Source organism: Fukomys damarensis, unplaced genomic scaffold (assembly GCF_012274545.1).
Source record: "Fukomys damarensis isolate Sample0158 unplaced genomic scaffold, DMR_v1.0_HiC HiC_scaffold_21, whole genome shotgun sequence".
Taxonomy (NCBI): Eukaryota; Metazoa; Chordata; class Mammalia; order Rodentia; family Bathyergidae; genus Fukomys; species Fukomys damarensis.
The window spans coordinates 17,268,569-17,289,060 of record NW_022900933.1 but is presented as its reverse complement, the minus strand read 5'-3'; the positions used below and the strand labels follow the sequence as shown (position 1 = coordinate 17,289,060).

At 38.8% G+C, this 20,492-nt stretch overlaps 1 protein-coding gene across 2 annotated transcripts in view; it reads left to right on the top strand.

Moving 5' to 3' along the window:
• The window catches only part of Nek9 (NIMA related kinase 9), a 37,687-nt gene that overhangs the window by 9,089 nt on the left and 8,106 nt on the right, over nucleotides 1–20,492 (top strand). For both annotated transcript variants that reach the window (XM_019204326.2, XM_019204325.2), the window contains exons 6-18: nucleotides 1,161–1,292; nucleotides 3,186–3,296; nucleotides 4,042–4,106; nucleotides 8,074–8,124; nucleotides 8,513–8,705; nucleotides 10,330–10,474; nucleotides 11,023–11,223; nucleotides 11,393–11,439; nucleotides 12,585–12,740; nucleotides 14,631–14,739; nucleotides 15,246–15,407; nucleotides 17,361–17,531; nucleotides 18,262–18,321. In XM_019204326.2, the coding sequence (XP_019059871.1) occupies nucleotides 1,161–1,292; nucleotides 3,186–3,296; nucleotides 4,042–4,106; nucleotides 8,074–8,124; nucleotides 8,513–8,705; nucleotides 10,330–10,474; nucleotides 11,023–11,223; nucleotides 11,393–11,439; nucleotides 12,585–12,740; nucleotides 14,631–14,739; nucleotides 15,246–15,407; nucleotides 17,361–17,531; nucleotides 18,262–18,321 (1,603 nt within the window). The remainder of the gene's footprint in view (nucleotides 1–1,160; nucleotides 1,293–3,185; nucleotides 3,297–4,041; nucleotides 4,107–8,073; nucleotides 8,125–8,512; nucleotides 8,706–10,329; nucleotides 10,475–11,022; nucleotides 11,224–11,392; nucleotides 11,440–12,584; nucleotides 12,741–14,630; nucleotides 14,740–15,245; nucleotides 15,408–17,360; nucleotides 17,532–18,261; nucleotides 18,322–20,492) is intronic.

Genomic DNA, 20,492 nt, shown 5'->3' with positions numbered 1-20,492 from the left:
GGGTTTTTTTTTTTTTTTTTGGTACCAGAGATTGAACTCAGGACCTTGTGCTTGCAAGCAAGGCAAGCAGTGGAACCACTGAACTAAATCCCTGGCCCATTTTTATTATTTTAGGAATTATCCAATTATTATTCTCCTGGTTTTTCTTTTTAAAAGAATTTGGAAATGTAAGTTAATAAAATTAATTTTGTTCTGGTATATTTTGATAATGGTAAGACAAGCCTGAAATGCATGATTTCAGACATCCAGCATTGGGAGTGTTTCCCAGACTCAGTTGTTTGTATCATAGTGGCCAAATTGAGCTAAGGAAGCAATTATGTCCTTACATAGATTTTTCTCAACAACAATCTTGCTAAATCAAGACTTGACTTTTTTTTTAGCTAATTAAATGCAGTGAAAGAATGATATGAAAATTTATAAATGCCATGTAGGGTATGTGAAAATTTCTTTGTTTTGCTAATTAAAATTGACTGTCAGTCTTACTGGAACTGCTGGGGAATTTATTGTCTGAAATCTTGGAAGAGATAGGACTTCTTATATAGAACATTTTTATTTCCAAATCTATTCTTAAAGTCTAAGTCTTTTCAAATTCCAAAGAAATCCAGTAGCTGTGTTAGTATCACAAATGTCAAATTGGGCCATTTAAAAAGTTTCATTACTGTACTGTGTATTTCAGTTAGAACGTATAACTCCATTTAGGTACTGTCTCTGCACTGACAGGGTTTGGCTCTTTCCTCTAGGACTGGGAAAGTAGCTCAGTGGCTCAGTTCCTTCCTAGCAAGCGCAAAGTCCTGAGTTTAATCCCCATTGGGGGTGGTGGGGGCAGACAGATGAACACTTAAGTAGGTCTCTGATGGTTTGAAATCTTTAGTGAGCCTTAAAAGCCTAAAGCCTGTGTGAACCAGAAATCACAGCTGTTGGACCTTGAACCTAATCACAATTCCTTTATCACATATTGTCCTTTTGTTATTGGCCCACAAGATTTGATACGAGTAAAATGTCTTCCCAGTGGCATCATCTCATAAAAACCATTTTGAGATCTGATGATGAATGTTTTCTGATTTTTATCTCTACTTCCTGGGAAATTTCACTTCGCTGTTGAAATGTTAATATAGTTGCCTAGAAGATGTTATTCTTTGATTGTTTTCTTTGTTGTTCAGCTTGTGGGAACCCCATATTACATGTCTCCAGAGCTCTGCCAAGGAGTAAAATACAATTTCAAATCTGATATCTGGGCAGTAGGCTGTGTCATTTTTGAACTGCTTACGCTAAAGAGAACATTTGATGCTACCGTAAGTTGATGTGTTATCCCCATATTGTCTTGTAAAATGATAAGGGTTGGTGAAGTGAATCGACTTCACTTATCCCTCACCTTCTTGTTTCTTGAACAGAAATCAGCTGTAGTCAAAAATAACCGAGCCAGGGATTTAGCTCAGTGGTGCTGCTGCCTGCCTCACAAGCACAAGGCCCTGAGATCAATCTCAGGTACCAAAAAAAGAAAAATAACCTATAGTTAGGCACTGAATTAGTAGTGAATCATTAAAATGTTATAGACAAAAAAAAAAGACCAGATTCATCGCTTAGTGGAATTCCCCATTGAAATCACCATAATCAAACTGTGAGCACTGTTCTTTAATTTGTTGACTGTAATTTCAAAATTGGCTCTAGGGTCAACTGTGTGATGTTGCAATTTGGAAAAGCCATTGCATTTCTTAAGCTTCAGCTACATCTTTTTTTTTTGCTTTGTTTTGGTACCAGGGATCAAATTTGGGACCTTGTGCTTACAAGGTAGGCGGCGGCACCACTGAGCTAAATACCTGGCCCACATTTTTTTTTTTTTAAAGCTGAGACAAATTATATACTCATTAAAATGTTTGATCTTTTTTAAATAAAAAATCAGTCACACACTTGACTTTTACTAGAGATTGTTACCATTTTATGGGCAAACAAATCCCTTAAAGTCTCTTTTGCACTAGATCTTAGCCAAAAGGCCAAGAAGCAATCCTTAAAGTATTTTTTTTTTTACTGTATGTATATCTGTAGGGTGACTGATTTAAAGCATTGCTTCTCAAATTCAAATATGTGTGTTTTATTGGTGGTATAGTGGTAAGCATAGCTGCCTTCCAAATAGGCATGCTTGTACAGAAATCACCTGGGCATCTTTTTTAAATGCAGATTCTGTTTCAGAGGTGGGTGGGGCAGTGCCAGTCCAGTAGTCCGCATTTCTAACAAACTCTCAGACACGCTGGTACTGCTGCTTCTAGGGCCACAGTTTGAGTAGTTTAGGGGACCCATGTCCACTATCCTTCAGCCAGTGAGAGAATTTATTCACATTTCTTTGATCCTCTATTACATTACCTCTAACATGGAAGTAATATATATCTCCCGAACAATAGTGGATCTCCCTCACAGAGATGTTCTGATATTGTATATTAAAAATGCTAGTGTAAAACAGTACAAACTCCTTAACCTTTCATGAGACCTATTTATTTTTCTAAATTCTGAAATTTGTTCTACTATATCATCTAATTCTCCTAAATAATTTAGTAGAAGAAAATTGACTGTTGGAATCAGACTTTGGCTGGAATAATGGCTTGATTTTTACTGTATGTGTGATATTGACAACGTTATTTTACATATCTGGGCCCCAGGTTTCTCTGTACAGACTAACAGTAATAACATCTTTGTATTGTACAGATGAAAAAGATCATCTGTCTATTTTGTAGTGGTTTCTTAATAAGGTGATGGTAGTAATAGTAGTAGTACATTATCCAATTATTATAAGATGTTGTCTGTTGTATTATTTACTGTATTGCCTATTTAGCACTTACTAGGATAGGAGAGAGCAAATTAATTAGCAAAGGAGTTATTTGGAGCCAAGAAGCCTAACTAACCATGCTTTTTTCCTTTTTTCTTAATTCATTTGAAAGATCAGATTATAATATATCCTGAGCAATCTATTATTGGTCACATAGTGGTAGTTTTTATATCCATGTTGGCCAGTGAGCCTAATTCTATCTGATATTTCTTGCTGATGCATACTAATAGTAATAATATTACACCAGACCTAGTGCAGAACTATTGCTAGTTGTTTAAATAATGGTCACTGACATCTCTGAGCCCTAGTTGGTAGATTATGTTATCTTTATATAACCACGAACAGTGCAGTCATCATTTTCTCATAGAATCCACTCAACCTGTGTGTGAAGATCGTGCAAGGAATCCGGGCCATGGAAGTTGATTCTAGCCAGTACTCTTTGGAGTTGATCCAGATGGTCCATGAGTGCCTCGACCAGGTAGGTATGGCTGTACTGATTTCAGTTTCATGTTTTTCCCTTCCATCCTCCTTCTTTGGGATAAACCACACAGAATCACATCTCCCTCCCCAGGGTAGAATGTATTTGTGGCTTTATCCAGAACAGGCATTGAAAATTTATAGTAGTTTTGTGCTTCAGCAAACTCTTTATTCTGTACTGTAAATATTTATGAAATGGTTTTGCCATCTAAATTGTGTTCCTTTTTTATGCTTACAATTAATTTCTATAAATTGGTGTTATAAAACTGCAGTCAAGAGATAAAGTTCCTAGTGTGCAAAATGTATTTAATCCTTCTGACAGTTCTCTTACTGTGTATAGAGTTCTAGTATTATTCAAAGTATGATCCAAGAACCATTGGCATCAAAATCACCAGGAAGTAAGAGTTTTATAAGTAAAAAAGATTCCTTTAACCCAGAACAACACAATCTGTGGATAAAGCCCTGAAATTTTCATTTGTATTGAGGTTTGAGAGGCACTGCCCTCACTGTACAAGTAAGGAAGGTACATTGTAAATGTCCTCATTCTTATACAGCGTTGATGATAATGAAAGAGCGTAGGCATTAAATATGGAAATAGGACTTACAGAATTTTTGAAACAAAAGGATAATATACAGTGGTCTTTGACTAATTAGCCTACATCTTTCTAAGAGGAAGTATAATTCTTTATTAGAGCTTATAATGCTCATTTCCTTTAAGTGAAAACTAACCCATTTTTATTTTTTAGAATCCTGAGCAGAGACCCACTGCAGATGAACTTTTAGATCGGCCCCTTCTCAGGAAACGCAGGAGGTAAAGTATACAGGTCACTTCATTGTCTTTCTAGAGATGGATGACTGTTAGAGGCCTGATGAGAGTATAATAAGAAAGAGTGGTATAGCCCTGGCGTCGTGGTGCACACCTGTAATCCCAGCACTTGGAAGGCTGAGGCAGGAGGATCATGGCATGTTCAGGGCCAGCCTGGACTACATAGTGAAATCCTATCTCCCCCTCCAAAGAAAAAAGACAGTGCTTCCTAAGTTAGCCACTTGTTTTCTTCAACACCTCATGTTGCTTGAGGGGAGGTCTTGACTTTCACCTCCTTAGCTGTTTTGCTCTAAATTTATATTGATGAGACCCAAGAGCCCTCCACATTCCCAAATCTGTGGGGTGTTTGTTGTAGAGTTGGTGCACTGATACCTTTAGATTTGAACCTAAGTTCTGTTATCTTCGTCAAGTTATTTAGCATCTCTGTTTCTTTGTTTTCTCCCCTATAAAGTAAGATACAGTGAAGAATAAAGAATTAATACATATTAAGTGCTCAGCGTAGATCCTGGCAGAAAGTGACTGACAATTGTTGGATAGTAGTATGAATTCAGACTGGGAATTTGGTTTTGAGTATGTTTGGGGTTTTTTGTTTTGTTTTGTTTTGGGGTTTGCCGGGGGTGGTGGTTGAGACAATATCTCACTATGTGTTCCAGGTTGGATTCGAACTCACTATGATCCTCCTGCCTCAGCCTTCTCAGTGCTGGGATTATAGGTGTGCACCATTATACCCAGCTGGACTTAATGTCACTTAATATAATGTTCTCCAGTACCATCCATGATAGTGCAGATGACAAAATCTCTTTTTTGATGGTTTATATTGTCTGATGTGTATATTCTACAGTTTCTTTATCCGGTCATCCTTCAGTAGATATCTAGATTGAGTCTATATCTGGACTGTTGTCAGTAGTGCTGCAGTAAATGTTCAAGTGTAGATCTCTTTGACATACTGGTTTGAATGCCTTTGTATGTGTCTCCTGTAAAAGTATTGCTGGATCATATGGTAGTTCTGCTTTTAGTTTTTTGAGGAACCTCCATATTCTTTCCCGTGATGGTTGAACTAATTTACATTCCCACCAGAAGTGTACGAGAACTTCCCCTTCCTCCATATCCTTGCAGTATTTGTTACTTTTTTATAATAGCTATTCTAACGTGGGTAAGATGACACTTCATTGTGGTTTTGATTTGTGTTTCCCTGATGTTTAGCATTTTTTCATATACTTTTTGGTCATTTTTATATCCTTTTTGGATAATTGTCCATTCAGATCATTCACACATATTTTTAAATCAAGTTTTCACTATTAGTTGTTTGAGCTTATATGTTGTAGAAATTAGTTCCTTATCTGATGAATAGTTTGCCAGTATTTTTTCCTGTTCCATAGGTCATCTCTTCACTCTGTTGATTGATTCACTCTTTTACTATAGAGAAGTTTTTAGTGTGATATAATTCCATTTGTCAGTTTTTGCTTTTGTTGCCTAAGCTTTTTTTTTCCCCTCCAGTACCAGGGATTGAACTCAGGACCTTGTGCTTGCAAGGCAGGCACAGTGCCACTGAGCTAAATTCCCAGCCATGTTGCCTAAGCTTTTGGGGTCATATTCAAAAAAATATTTGCCTAGACCCATTTCCTGAAGTGTTTCCTCTGTATTTTCTTCTAGTAGTCATAGTTTTGAGTCTTATTAAAGACGTTTCTGGTTTCTAGTTGGTCTCTAGCCAGTGTTTCATATCTAGAATTGTATGTAATACTCTTTAAGTACAGTACTGCAACTTTCCAGTTATGTTCTGTATATAGTCAGAAAAAATTTCCCTTTGACTCTGATTAAATATGTTTAAAATCTTTATCTGGCTTATTTCCAAACAGTATAATCACTGTTTTAATCCCATAATGAAATATTCCAATCAGTTTGTTTTGTTTCATAATGATACTGAAGATTGAATCCAGGAAGCACTGAGCTAGATCATTTGCTGGGGGTGGTACTGGGGATCGAACTCAGGACCTTCCACTTGCAAGGCAGGCAGCAGATCCACTGAGCTAAATCCCTGCCTCCCCCGCCCCCCGTTTTGAGACTAGGTCTCACCTTATAATTTGGGCTGAATTTAATTTTTTTTTACTAAAATAATTATAGCTTTGCATGCCATACTTTGTTGGAATTTAGACTTTAATAGAAAAGCATACTTTAGAATTTTTTAAAATATAGAAAATGGCATAAGCAAAGGAACATGTACAAGTGGTTTTGTAGAAAATATTCAGGAAACACAAAATCCTATTTGGTTAGGTTAGTAGGCTCTCTGCAAAATCTTGGGAGCACTCAAAAATTACTGATGCCTAAGCACTGCCCTAATAGTTCAGCTGTAATAGATTTAGGTGGAATGAGAGTCCTGAGCCAGAACATGGAGCATTAAAAAGGGAAGGGAGGCTGAGGAGACAGTAGAGAACCTTGAATGTTAAGCTTAGTACAAATGTAGTATAGAGGACTGGGGATTTAGCTTAGTGGTTCCGCCTTGAAAACACAAAGACCCGAGTTTGATCCCCAGTACCAAAAATAAGTAGTATAGAAATAGGCATTTTACCTTTGATTTCTGGGTCTCTACATTGTTGCTTTGACTCAGAATCACCACAGATGTTTGGGCACATTCTGCTAGGGAGCATATGAGTCCGTGGTGAGCAAGTGACCTGGGTAAGCAGTCCCTCAACATTGTTGATCCAGGATTCCTGAGGCTAAGTATGAAGCGGAATGCCACAGCTCCTTTCTGTGGTATTTGTGGGAGTCCGCAGTGCTACCTGACAATCAAGACCTTTGCAGGCCTTCCTTACTCATTTAATTAGTTTTTTTGTTTTGCTTTGTTTTTGTTTTTGTTTTATACCGGGGTTTGAACTCAGGTCTTTCTGCTTCTGAGGCAGGTGGCAGAACCACTGAGCTGAATCCCTGGCCCCTCATTTAATTAGTTTGATGAGGATCCTAAAGCATAATAGTTTTACTTGTCAAAATTTGGGGATAGGGCCAGGGATTTAGCTCAGTGGTTTTGCCGCCTGCCTTGCAAGAACAAGGACCCGCGTTCAATCCCTGGTACAAAAAAAAAATGGGGATTAAAAAAGAGTTTAGAAGGTAGAAAAAGCAACTACATACCAACAACAAACATTCTAACAAGATTTTTTTAAAAAGTGATACAGAAGTATTGGATATTTGAGAGAGGACAGTTCTTATAATGAGAAGCATGCCTAAGAGTCATTTAGTAGTGTTGGGGTCAGTATTAGTATACAATTGGTAAAAGTGTGTTAGGGCTATAGTAAGAGTTAGGTTGATGCTACCATAGTATAGGTGAGGAGTGAAGCTGCCCAGAACTAAGGTAGTGAGACAGGACACAAAAGTTGAGAAAAGATGCCATATAGATAAAATCTCTAGAATTTAAATATTGAAAAGGAGATAGATGCGTCAGAGATGACTGGAGATGACTGGAGTTGATTGGGAGAATGTGTTGCCAGTTATAGAAATAGGGAGTCAGAAAGAAAAGCTGATTTAGGAAAAAGCTAATAATCCCAGGCTTAGAGATGTTGCATTTGGGGAGTCAGTGGGCAAACTGGAGGGAGATACCCATCATGTGCATCAGAGATTCTCAAGAATCTCTGCTCAAGCCTAGATTGTCTCTCAGAGATAGAAAACAAAAGACCCCGAACTCCTGACTTTCTAGTATTTAAGGAATCATCTGGTGCCAGGTCTGTATAACCATTTGAGTTGTTACCAAAGTACTTTCTTAAAACTATTGTCATGTTGGAGTGTTAGCATTATGTATGCCTAAAATGTACCAATAAATGTTTTGCTATTTTAAAAAAAGCATTGTCATGTTGAAGGGTGTATTTGGTTAATAAGAGAATTAAATCTGTGATGTGTATTTAGACACTGTTGTGATATAGGAACATGTGATTTTATTCATGTATATTCATGTATCTTTTGCCAGAGAGATGGAGGAAAAAGTCACTCTGCTTAACGCACCTACAAAGAGACCAAGGTAATGCTCAAGAGACTCTTGAAAATGAATACTGAATATCCTAAATTTCCCCCAAGGGGCTCTTATTTGTGTCTGTACATTATTTGTTCCTAGTAGCCTTTGGTATCCTTTCAGGAGCCAATATCTGCTTAAATGTCAGATAGTCATTTTTTAAAACATAAGTGCTATAAAGATGAATGTTGAAAAGTGTAGGTGTTATGGATCAGTCTGGGTTGGCTGAGCTGTGATGAAGCCCTGAGGCTTTGCAAAGCCTGCTATGAGAGAGGGTTGAAAGAACATATTTTCTCATACCATAATTGCCAGTTCTTCTGAGGGGACAGACTGGAAACAGTCTTCTTTGATATTATTTTTATGTTCAGTGTGCCTTTGTTCTGGGGGTTGCTGGCAGGTCAAGCACCGTGACTGAAGCACCCATTGCTGTGGTAACATCACGAACCAGTGAAGTCTATGTTTGGGGTGGTGGGAAATCCACCCCCCAGAAACTGGATGTCATCAAGAGTGGCTGTAGTGCTCGTCAGGTGTGCGCAGGGATTACCCACTTTGCTGTGGTCACAGTGGAGAAGGAACTGTACACTTGGGTGGTAAGTGAGAGCTAAGGACTTTGGAATGGTGTTATAAGCCTCATTGCTTACTGGGTCCAGGGTGTCTGAGCCTTTTGTTAGTTGAACACATACTGCATGACCACAGCATGGGTGATGGAACGTAAGCTCCTGTGAGAGCAGAGATTTTGTCTCTTCAGTGATCTCCTATGCCTGCTACATACTAGGACATCTATAAATGTGTTCCAAATGAATGCGAGAGACAGGGGGAATTAAAAGAGCTCTAGCAGAGACAGCTCTTCCATTTACAGCTGGATAAGTTCAGACAAGTCACTTATTCTGTGTTATTGTGAAGTTCTAAGCAGCTAGTATCGGTGAAGGAGCTTTGTAACAGTGAAACACTCTACCATGTCAGGAACCCTTCGACCCTCACCAGTGATTGAAGATAGCTAGGTATATCTTGCGTAGAATTTGCTTTTGTTCCCCTCTATATTCTGCTTTCTCATTTTTGTAACGCATTTTGTTTATTGTCTATTTTCTCATCTGTCATTGTCTTATTCACCTATACCTACATTCACCTACAGTGCTGCTTCCATCTGTGCCACCCGCTTGAAACAAGTCTTAATGAAATGACTTGTAAATTGCTAAAATAAAACAAATGATTTTTAGACCTTATGTAGCTTGACATTCTCTTTGAAGCTTTGCCTTTACTTGGCTTCCATGATAGCATGTTCTTGTAGCTTTCCCCTGTTTCTTTGAATGTGCCTTCTCAGGCTCATGACAGGCTGCTTTTCCTTTACTTCACCTTAGGCTTCTTAGGCTCTTGGTGCCTCTGCCTGGGGAAGCTTGTTATTCTCTGTGGTTTCAGATAGCTCCATGAAGACAAAGACTGTGTTAATCTTATTCACTGCTTTACCCCCAGTAGATGAGAATAGACACTTACCTCTGATTGATTGAAAGAATGATTTTTCCTGTGTTATACAGTGTTGACTTGCTATTATGGAATAACTCTGGGGTACTCCCAGAAGTACTCCCAATCAGTGCTTTGAACACATTTATATAAGGATTTATAATTGAGTCATTGAATAGAAATACCTGTGAAAACTGTTGAAAAATCATGAGGACTGTTCTCAGAGCTGTATAGGAGCCTCTTTGATGTAGCCAGATTCTTTTTTTTTTTTTTTTTTTTTTTTTAACGGGGGATTGAACTCAGGACCTTGTGCTTGAAAGGCAGGAGGCAGAACCTAGCAAGATTCTTTATGACTGTTCTCAGTTTCAGGTAAAATGTGATCTTCTAGTACAGATACTAGATTTCTGAAGATAAAATATTTTCTACCTCCATAAAAAATGTCAAATTAGGTTCTTTAATGAATTTTTCATTACCATTACATCACCCATAAATGTAGTTCACCTTAGACTTAAAGAACAAACACAGAATTGGGATTTTGTCCTCTTAAGGCCTGTTGGGCATGAATCTGGATATTTAAAAAATTTTTTATCTCAACATGGGTTTATGCTGTCTACCATTAAAGGAATTACATAATCCATTTACTCATGTTTTTCTTTCATTTTCCAGCTTTTAAAATTATTTTTCTTACTGAGTTATATTAAAGATTAGCTTTTACTATGAAAAGTTAAAGCTTCAAAAGACTTCTTTACTTCACAGAACATGCAAGGGGGTACTAAACTACACGGTCAACTGGGCCATGGAGACAAAGCTTCCTATCGACAGCCAAAGCATGTGGAAAAGTTGCAGGGCAAAGCCATCCGTCAAGTGTCGTGCGGTGAAGATTTCACAGTCTGTGTAACAGGTAAGTGATTAGCAGAACGCATCTGAGTGCATTTAACCAGCATTGTGCTTAATGCTCTGCAGTTTTAGTTGGGTTATATAACAAAAGACAATATCCAAAGAACCAAAAGATACTGAGCAGGTGTAGTCATTCATTAATGTTGTTATGACATTCCCAATTTGGTATAGTATTAGGAAGTCTGAGTGATAAATAAGGAGAAGGCATGTAGATAACAGAGGAGTTGGGGATTTTTTTTTTTTTTTTTGTTTTTTTTTTTTTTTTTTTTTTTTTTTTTGGTACCAGGGATCGAACTCGGTCCTTGTGCTTGTGAGGCAGGCAGCAGAACCACTGAGCTAAACCCCCAGCTACTACCACTTTTTAAACTGTTTACTACAATAATATTACACATAAGTCCTTAGAGTACAGATAGCACTAGACTTGAGCAGTCTATTCTGATTTCTCTGATGTCATCATCTCATGTAAGATCACTGGCTGAAGTAGTGCTTATTCTAGCCCTGCTCGACAAAATAAGTCATTTCTCTGATGGGTTGCTTTTCTTCCTTTTGCAGATGAGGGTCAGCTCTATGCCTTTGGATCAGACTATTACGGTTGCATAGGGATAGATAAGATTGCTGGCTCTGAAGTGCTAGAGCCCATGCAGCTGAACTTCTTCCTCAGCAATCCAGTGGAGCAGGTCTCCTGTGGGGATAATCATGTGGTGGTCCTGACACGAAACAAAGAAGTCTATTCATGGGGCTGTGGCGAACATGGTATGTGCAGCCTTGTGTCTCTAACCTTACTAGATGCACAGCCTTTGTGCATTTAAACATGACACAGACTTTGTTAAAAAAGTGTTAATTCAGTAAAAGAGAATCTTATAGAACACCTTTAGGAAGTAGGTCCTCATTATTATAACTTTCCTTATTTTGTGTGTTTCAGGACGACTGGGTTTGGATTCAGAAGAGGATTATTATACACCACAAAGGGTAAAATCAGAAGCAGCTTTTTCTTAATGCCTATATAAGTCACACAGCCTCCAAAAATACGCCCTCTTTCCCTGAGTCCTATCAGGGTGTTTATTTCTGAAATATTTCCTGTCTTGGAGGCTAATAATCTAGGATTCCTGATTTAGCACTATGTGATCTTGTCATCTGACTGAATCATAGAAAGTTGAGACAGTGCATACAGCTTCTGTGGACACTGGAGTCACATCTTACCCGGGGATGAGAGCTAAAATTATGAAATGCAATGGGAAAGTCACATATAGCTGACTATTCCCTGAAAAAGTTCTTGAGAAAGTATTGGAAAGCAATGTACTATCTCTTGACCCAACACAGCCATTTTCCGCTCCTATTTCTACAACTAGACACCAGCTGAAGTTTTTGTTTGGGGGTCCTGTGGTGTGAAGTACAGTATCTGATACCCCTCAGAACTGCCAGAGCTGGCACTGTGAGAGACAGGAACTGGAACCAGCTGAGGGAGAAGCCCCAGTCTCTTCTATCCACCCAGGTCTCAAGCTCCCCACCCTGCGGGGAAGGGGTAACTACAATTGACTATGCTAGTTACTGTTATCAGTTTTTATTTACATCTGAGAAACAAATTATGTGTCTGTGGGGACCATCCTCTATGGATTCACTGCTGTTTTTTTTGGTACCAGGGATCAAACTCAAGACCATATGCTTGCAAGGCAGGCAGTAGAACCACTGAGCTAAATCCATGGCCTGATCCTTCCTTTCTGTTATAACACCTGATCTCCTGGATGAAGACAGTAGACCCTGCTGGGATGGTAGTACACCCTGGGAGGCTGAGGCAGGAGGATCCCAAGTTTGAGACCAGCCTAGGCAACTAGTGATTTAGCAAGACTTGGGTCTCAAAAATTAAAAAGGGGCTGGGGATATAGCCTAGTGCAAAGGCCTTTGGGTTCAATCCTCAGTACCAAAAACAAACAAAACTAGCTCCTCAGCTTTCAGGTAGATCTGAAGAGAGCAGAAGCAACCCTTACTGCCCTGTAGTCATTTTAGTGAATACACCCTATCACTTTGGAAAGGATTTGAGGTGGTTCTTTTGTCTTTTTTCCTAATATAAATTATACATTTGTGTTTCTGTTTTCTAATTTATTTTTTCCTTGCAGGTGGATGTTCCCAAGGCTTTGATTATTGTTGCAGTTCAGTGTGGCTCTGATGGGACCTTTCTGCTGACCCAGTCAGGCAAAGTGTTGGCCTGTGGACTCAATGAGTTCAACAAACTGGGTCTGAATCAGTGCATGTCTGGAATTATCAACCATGAAGTGAGTACCCCTGTGGTGTCCTAACCACACTATCAGAACTTTTCTAGGTTGGAATTTCTCTGGGATTATTGGTTAGTGACCATGGAATGGGACAATCTCTCAGATATTCAGCAAAAGAAGCCAGCCATAAAAGAGTACATACTGTATGATTACAATTACATGAAGTTCAAGAAGAGGAAAAAGCCAGACGTGGTGATGCACACCTGTATTCCCAGCACTTGGGAGGCTGAGGCAGGAGGATCACTGTGAGTTTGAGGCCAGCCTGGGCTATAGAGTGAGTTCCAGGCCAGCCTTGAACTGCATAGCGAGACCTTGTCTCAAAAAACAAGAAAAGAGGACTGGAGATTTAGCTCAGTGTTTCCGGTGCCTGCCTCACAAGCACAAGGACCCGATATCGATCCCCAGTACCAAAAAAAAAAAAAAAAAAGAAAAAAGAAAAGAGGCAAAAATAACTTAATGATGATGGCAGAAATCAAAAATAATGATCAGTTCTGGGAGCAGGGGTCCAAATATTAACAGAAGAGGTAAAAGGGATCCTCCAGTGATGGAAATGGCCTTTATCTTGATCTAGGTTGTGGTTTTATGAGTAGATATGTACAGAAGAATGTATCAAGCTGTGTGCTGTTTTGCAATATGTTAGTTATACCTCAATAAATAAACTGATTATAAAGAGTAAAATGTTAGCTGGGTATGGTGACATACACCTATAGTCCCATCACTTTGAGGGCTGAGGCAGAAGGGTCACAGTAAGTAACCCCAACCTGGGCTTACTAAAAGCCTTAGTAAAACCCTGACTCAAAAAGTAGAAGAAATGGAAATGTACCTCAGTGCAAAGGCCCTGGATTCAATCTTCCATACCACCATAAATAAATAAATACATCGATACATATACAAATAGAATGGAATGATAGAATCCAGGTTTTTATTTTTGAAAGAAAAACAAGAAAACATGAAAAAGAAACATTTCCATGAATGACCTCCTTGAGGAGTTGTTTAGATTTATTGATTCCCCTATGGGCTTATTAAATATGATTACCACTTTCTGCCCCTTCAAGGATATCATAAAATTTGCCACTGAAAGTAAGGCTTACTGTGGGGTTCCATTGTGTAATGGTCAGCACTCTGGACTTTGAAAGCAAGACTTACCTTCCTCTTTATTAGAATAATGAGGTTTTGTCATTTCTAAAAATCAAGTTAAGAGACAGTAGTTTCCTAACTTGATTAAAAAAAAAGTAAGATTTTCTTATTTTTCTTCTTCTTTCTTCTTTCTTCTTCCTCTTGCTCTATTTTTGAGTTTGAGACCAGGTCTCACTAAGTCACTAAATTGCCCAGTCTATAGTTTGAAATGAATATTCTGAATTACCACTGCTTGATTTTGTGGTTTCTTAAAACATTGGACTTGTTGTGAAATCTTAAACTTATATGAGAAGATTTTTTTTTTATACTAATTCGAATGGAATGTGGGTTTTAAAAAGTTGTGAAACACTGTCCTGTTGGGGAAATTAGATCATAGTAAGTTCTTTGTAGACAGAATAAACTTCAGGATTTTAATCCTTTACCTCTGCAATGGAGAGTTCATATGTTTACATTACATTCCAAATACATATCAAATTTTGTTTTCAGAAAGTTCTGCCTCATATGCCTTTTCTTCTTGTATTCTAGTATTTTTTTTTTTCCCCTAGTACTGGGGATTTGAACTCAGGACTTTGCACTGGCAAGACAGGTGTGTCATCACTGAGCTAAATCCCTGGCATTATATCCTGTTGTAGAAAACTACACAGATCCCTCTTCTTAGTAACACAATTTCTTTGAAAGGCACCATGACCCTTTTCCTGATTATCGCTTCATTTTTTTCCTTCATAAGACTGCTTTGCATTTCACTTGTTTCAGGCATACCATGAAGTTCCATACACAACCTCTTTTACCTTGGCCAAACAATTGTCCTTTTATAAAATCCGTATCATTGCCCCAGGCAAGACTCACACAGCTGCTATTGATGGTAAGTTGATTTCTAGCTGTATTACATATCTGTGGAGGTCAGGTTCTTTTTATTCCATCATATGTTAGCTTTTCTTAACAATGCATGCATTTGCCTGATTTCCCCCTAACATTCAGTGTTATATAACTCTTTAATGATTAGGGCATTCGAGAATACAATTTTTACTGATAATTAGCATAAATGCATGATAAATATATTCCTTAATGAGAACACCACACCTATAACATGTGGCTTCTATTGTCTGTAATCAACACTATCTATAAGTATTCAAAGTTAGGTACTACCCATTTACCATGTTAAAAATGCAGTACTAGAGAGAAAATACACTATTGAGTTGCCTACTCCCTTGTCATAGTACCTAGATACCGAGTCCAGGATCATGTGGCTAGCTTCACATTTGTATGTTCTAGCAGGCAAAAGTTAGTGCATGGAGCTCTACATTGGCTGTACCTGCTTGTTCCATGACCCATTTGTGCTTGATTGTTTTATTTTTGCTTCTCTCTCAGAGCGAGGCCGGCTGCTGACTTTTGGCTGCAATAAGTGTGGGCAGCTGGGTGTTGGGAATTACAAGAAGCGCCTGGGAATCAACCTGTTGGGAGGACCCCTCGGTGGGAAGCAAGTGATCAGGGTCTCCTGTGGTGATGAGTTCACCATTGCTGCCACTGATGGTGAGTCCGTACATGTCATTTCAGGCTTTCTGGATAGATGGCTGTGTTGTAGTTCTTTCTTTCTTTTTGAGACAGGGTCTCACTATATAGTTGAGACTGACCTGGAACTCACTATGTAGCCCAGGCTGGTCTCAAACTCACAGCGATCCTCCTGCCTCAGCCTCCCGAGTGCTGGGATTACAGGCCTGCGCCACCACACCCAGCCCCTTGTAGTTTTCATTGGGAAAGAGATGGAGTCATTTTTGTATAGCTGGGATTGCCTTTATGTATATTAGGCTACATTAACTTTTCATGTGTCTATTATGGTGGCTTTTTCTAGATATTGACAAGTTAATATTCTAAATTCTTCCTCCTTTAATTTTAACTTTTTGGTAAAATGTTTCAGAATTATTAAACATTTCTGTTGGAGTTTTTTGGTTTTGCTTTTTGGTTTTTGGATTTTTTTGGTACTGAGGATTGAACTCAGGACCTTGTGCTTGCAAGACAAGTGCGGTTGCCACTGAACTAAATCCCCCGCGCTTCTGTTGTATCTTGCCCAGCACCATGTTGGCTTCAGTAAATGTGCTGTAGAGAATAATATAGGCAGTTCTTTAAGGTGCAGTGATAGAAGCCTCCAACTTCTCCCAGGCCAGTCCTGCCTCCAGAGTGAGGGGACACATTTCCTTAAATCCCCCTGGACCCTGCCAGCTTTTATATCACCACCCTACCTTCAGAATTTGTTCAACAGACCCTCAACCTGCATGTGTAAAGATAGAATGGCCAGGTAGCCTAGTTAACTTGTGTGAGTCCTCACACATAGCTGTTGTCCTAACATAATCATTAATACCTCCCCCTTTCATTTAAAAAAAAAAATGACCTTTGGATAAGGATCAAAATTCTGGATTTATCATCTCAGACAAACCTCGTATATTCTGATATTCTGCCAAGACCTGTACTTCTGCAGTTTTCCTATCTCAGTAAATAATAGGTCCACCCTACACCATGCATTCCATCCATCAGCACATCCCATGGGCCATCTTCAGAATATATCCAGCTTCTGTTTAACACCACTGCTGCAGCTGATCTCCATCCTTCCACTCTTGCTCCCATGTAGTTGGCTCTGCTCATCATAGCCTCAGGGATCCTTTTGGGTCCGTTCTGCTCAGAACATCTAATGGTTTTCTACACCAGTTGGGATAAACCAAAGTCAACACAACGGCCTGCGTGGCCCACGTGACCAAGACTCCACCCATTTCCTGATGTCTTCTGTAACCACTGCTCCCTCCCTATCTATATTCTCCACTTGCAGGGGCCTCCCTACTCTGTTTGTGCTATTGGCATTACCTATGCAATTGAGCTCACTGCTCTCTTGCCATTCCCTCACCTTCAATCAGATCTCTGCTCAAGTTAAAAAAGTACTTTCTGACCACTCAAAAGTAATGAAGCTCCATCCCACTATTATTTACTTTGCTTTTCATCACTGTTTATCTTTCTTCACAACACTTACCACTATCTGAAATACTAGATATTTATGTATTATCAGTCTCCCCTACAGAATGATGGCTATACAGGAGCCAAAACTTTATTGCTCAGTCACCCTAATGCCTGGCCTGAAATAGATGCTCAAAAAAATAAAGGTTTGAATGAATAACCATTAAAAAGTTGTTGAATGAGGGCTGGGGATTCAGCTCAGTGGTGCCGCCACCTGCCTTGCAAGCACAAGGTCCCAAGTTCAATCCCTGGTACCAAAAAAAAAAAAAAAAAAGCTGTTGAATGAGTAAACAAATGAATAGTGATCATTTTTATCTTGGTGGGATCAGAAGGAATTTAAGTTTTATACAGATGAATAAACAGCTTTCCCTAATTTAGTACATAGGGGGACATCTTTCTAGCTCTAGAACATCATGTTGGGGAACCTAGAATTGGGTAGACAGTCTTTTGTGAAATGATCTACTGTTTAATTTTTTTTCCTAGATAATCACATTTTTGCCTGGGGCAATGGTGGTAATGGCCGCCTGGCAATGACTCCCACGGAGAGACCACATGGCTCTGATATCTGTACCTCATGGCCTCGGCCTATTTTTGGATCTCTGCATCATGTCCCAGATCTGTCTTGCCGTGGCTGGCACACCATTCTCATTGTTGGTAAGGGGGTTCATATGTATGGGGTTGGGATAGCTTTGACAGGACTGACCCACACCTAAGCTACTGATGAACTCATGTTCACATTCTTGAACAGAAGTGTCCTGAAGAAAAGAGGTAATTTCTCCAGGTCTTATGATGTTCAGGGGTGCCATGCCTAGTGTTAGGAACAGAACATTTTTATTTCCCAGGCTTTGTCATTTGCCTTCTCTTGGTCTTGTGGCCAGTTTTTAATGTAACTGTGGACTCTGCCACCCCCATAGAATTTGTTACTTTGACTTATCATCAGTTAATTTCTTACCTGTGTTCATACTTGAAAAACATTTAGTACATCTTTTTAAAAGAAAATTTATTCATGAATGCTTTTTGCGTGAATAGTATTTTGAATTAAATTTTGAAAGTCTTGAAAGGGTTTGCAGATTCATTGTATCTTTGTTGCACATCAGAATACCTAGGGGGCTTTTACATATCCTACTCCTGACCTTATTCCTGACCATTTAAACCAGTCTCTGGGACGGGACCTAAGCAGTGTTACTGTGTAAAGCTTCCCAAATAGCATAGTTGGAGAATTGCCATTTTAGATAGAGTAGCTAGTAGTGTTTGGTTTGTAAGATTAATTTCTAAATAGTAATCATAAAGTTATCTGGACTTGGGAATATCTCCTATATTAATTCCCCTCACTTTCCTGTCTGTGTCTGTATACAATGTTTACATATTCGATATTTTTCCTCAGAGAAAGTATTGAATTCTAAGACCATCCGTTCTAATAGCAGTGGCCTCTCCATTGGAACTGGTATGTAGTAATATCTCAGGTACCAGTGGTTGCTGAATTGTGGATGTTTGGGTTATATTCCATGTAGTCTCTAATAATGGCTCTGATATCTGTACCTCATGGCCTCAAGGAAAATAGAAAATTTCTTTGGGGAATACAGTGATTAAGAGGGAAGATCCTATTTTGGTAAGTTTCACAGTAAATCATGGCTTACATTGTGGTCAGAAGGAGAATACATCTTTGCTTCCATGCATATGGAAGTAATTAAACAGCTTACCCCACACTGTAATGTAATTTATGTATTATTCCTTTCCTTACAATCTGAGGGGCCGTGGGTTCTCACTGCCCTTTACTTCCATGGTATTCCCAGGGGTATTCCAGTTTAAAGAAATCATCTTTCAGAATAGGTCCTCAAAAATAAAAGCCAGCTAAACTTTCAACATAGAAAAATCGCCCTAAGCTCTCTGGTAGTTTTCCCTTGACTGCTTTCTTCAAGATACTCTGTTATTTGGGACCATGCCAAGAAATTGAATGTGGTTCTTTCTAGTTTTCTACCTGCTAGAGTCCCTATAGATGCTGCCAGACTTACTGATTCTGATACGTTGTGGAACCAAAAAGATAAACACCCAGAGTAAAAGCACATTAATTCCCCAAAAATGAACAGTTAAAAATCTGATCTGTATCCTGAGTTTGATCCCTGGTACAAAAAAAATCTGATCTGTGATTGTTAGACGTTAATTTATACATATAGTTACCCCTGTTACATCTTTTATTGTTTCCTTAAGTAATCTAATCAGCATATTTATTTCTACACATTAATCCCTGTAATAAATGATTAAATATCTTTTTGCTAATCATGGTTGTTCTTTACAACTTTTTCTGCTAGAATAGTATTTGAAAGAAAAACATAATATTAAAAGCAAATGTCCATTGGACAGAAAATGTACAGTCAGGTAAAGGCAGGAATTTTTTTTCTTTTTTATTCATTAATTTTATCCATAGGGCATAGAACAGTATCTGGCAAATACTAAATACTCAGTAAATATTTGTTGATTGACTGTATTCTGCCCATCCATCGGACTGGTTTTTGTACAGGAGTCAAAATATCTCCACGTGTTTTGATGATGTGAAATACAGGAAGCAAGTTGCAGCAGACTTTGTGTCTTTTTATAAAGTTTACAAACAAGCCACTAATTGATGTATTGTTTAAGGGTGCACAAATACATAGTAGTTGCCAGGCATGGTGGTGCACACTTGTAATCCCAGCACTTGGGAGGCTGACGCAGGATTGCCATGTGTTTGAGACCACCCTGGGCAACAGAGTTTAAGACCAGCCTGAACTACATAGCAAGACCCTGTCTCATGGGCCAGGGATTTAGCTTAAGTGGTTCCGCTGCCTTCCTCACAAGTGCAAGCACCTGAGTTCAATCCCCAGTACCAAAAAAAAAAAAAGATCATGAAAAGACCCCTTCTCAAAAAACAAAACAAAATACAAACCCACAGACACATGGTAGAATCTTTTTAAGAAGAATTGATATATACAAAATTAATCATACTGGTTTCATCTGATTAGGAGGCTAGAGGAGGGAGTACAAGTTTAAATGGCTATATATGATCAGTGACTACCACATGGGTAATGCTGTTCTAGTTCTTCAGTGGCCACATTTATTGCTAAGCATCAAAATTTGCACTATGTTAAAAAATGGTCTAGGGCTAGGGATTTAGCTCAGTGTTTCTGCTACCTGCCTTTCAAGCACAAGATCCCAAGTTCAGTCTCTGTTACCCACCCCCCACAAAAAAAATTGGCCTTGCCCAGCACAGTGGCGCACACCAATAATCCTAGCCCTTGGGGAGGCTGAGGCAAGAGGATCTCTACAAGTTTGAGGCCAGCCGGGATACATAATTCAAGGACAGGCTGAACTACATAGTTTTAAAAAAAAAAAAAAAAAAAGGTCAGGGATTTAGCCATTGGTTCCGCTGCCTGCCTTGCAAGCACAAGGTCCCAAGTTCAATCCCTGTTACCAAAATAAAAACCGTGAAAATGGTCATTTGGCTACTTCTGTAGATCATATGTGACAGTCAGTCCTCAAGCTGATGTAGGGTACAACAGATGGTCCTTTCCATGTAATCTTACAATATGTCATGGAGTATTTTTAGGTTTGGCAAATTTACATATATATATATATATATAT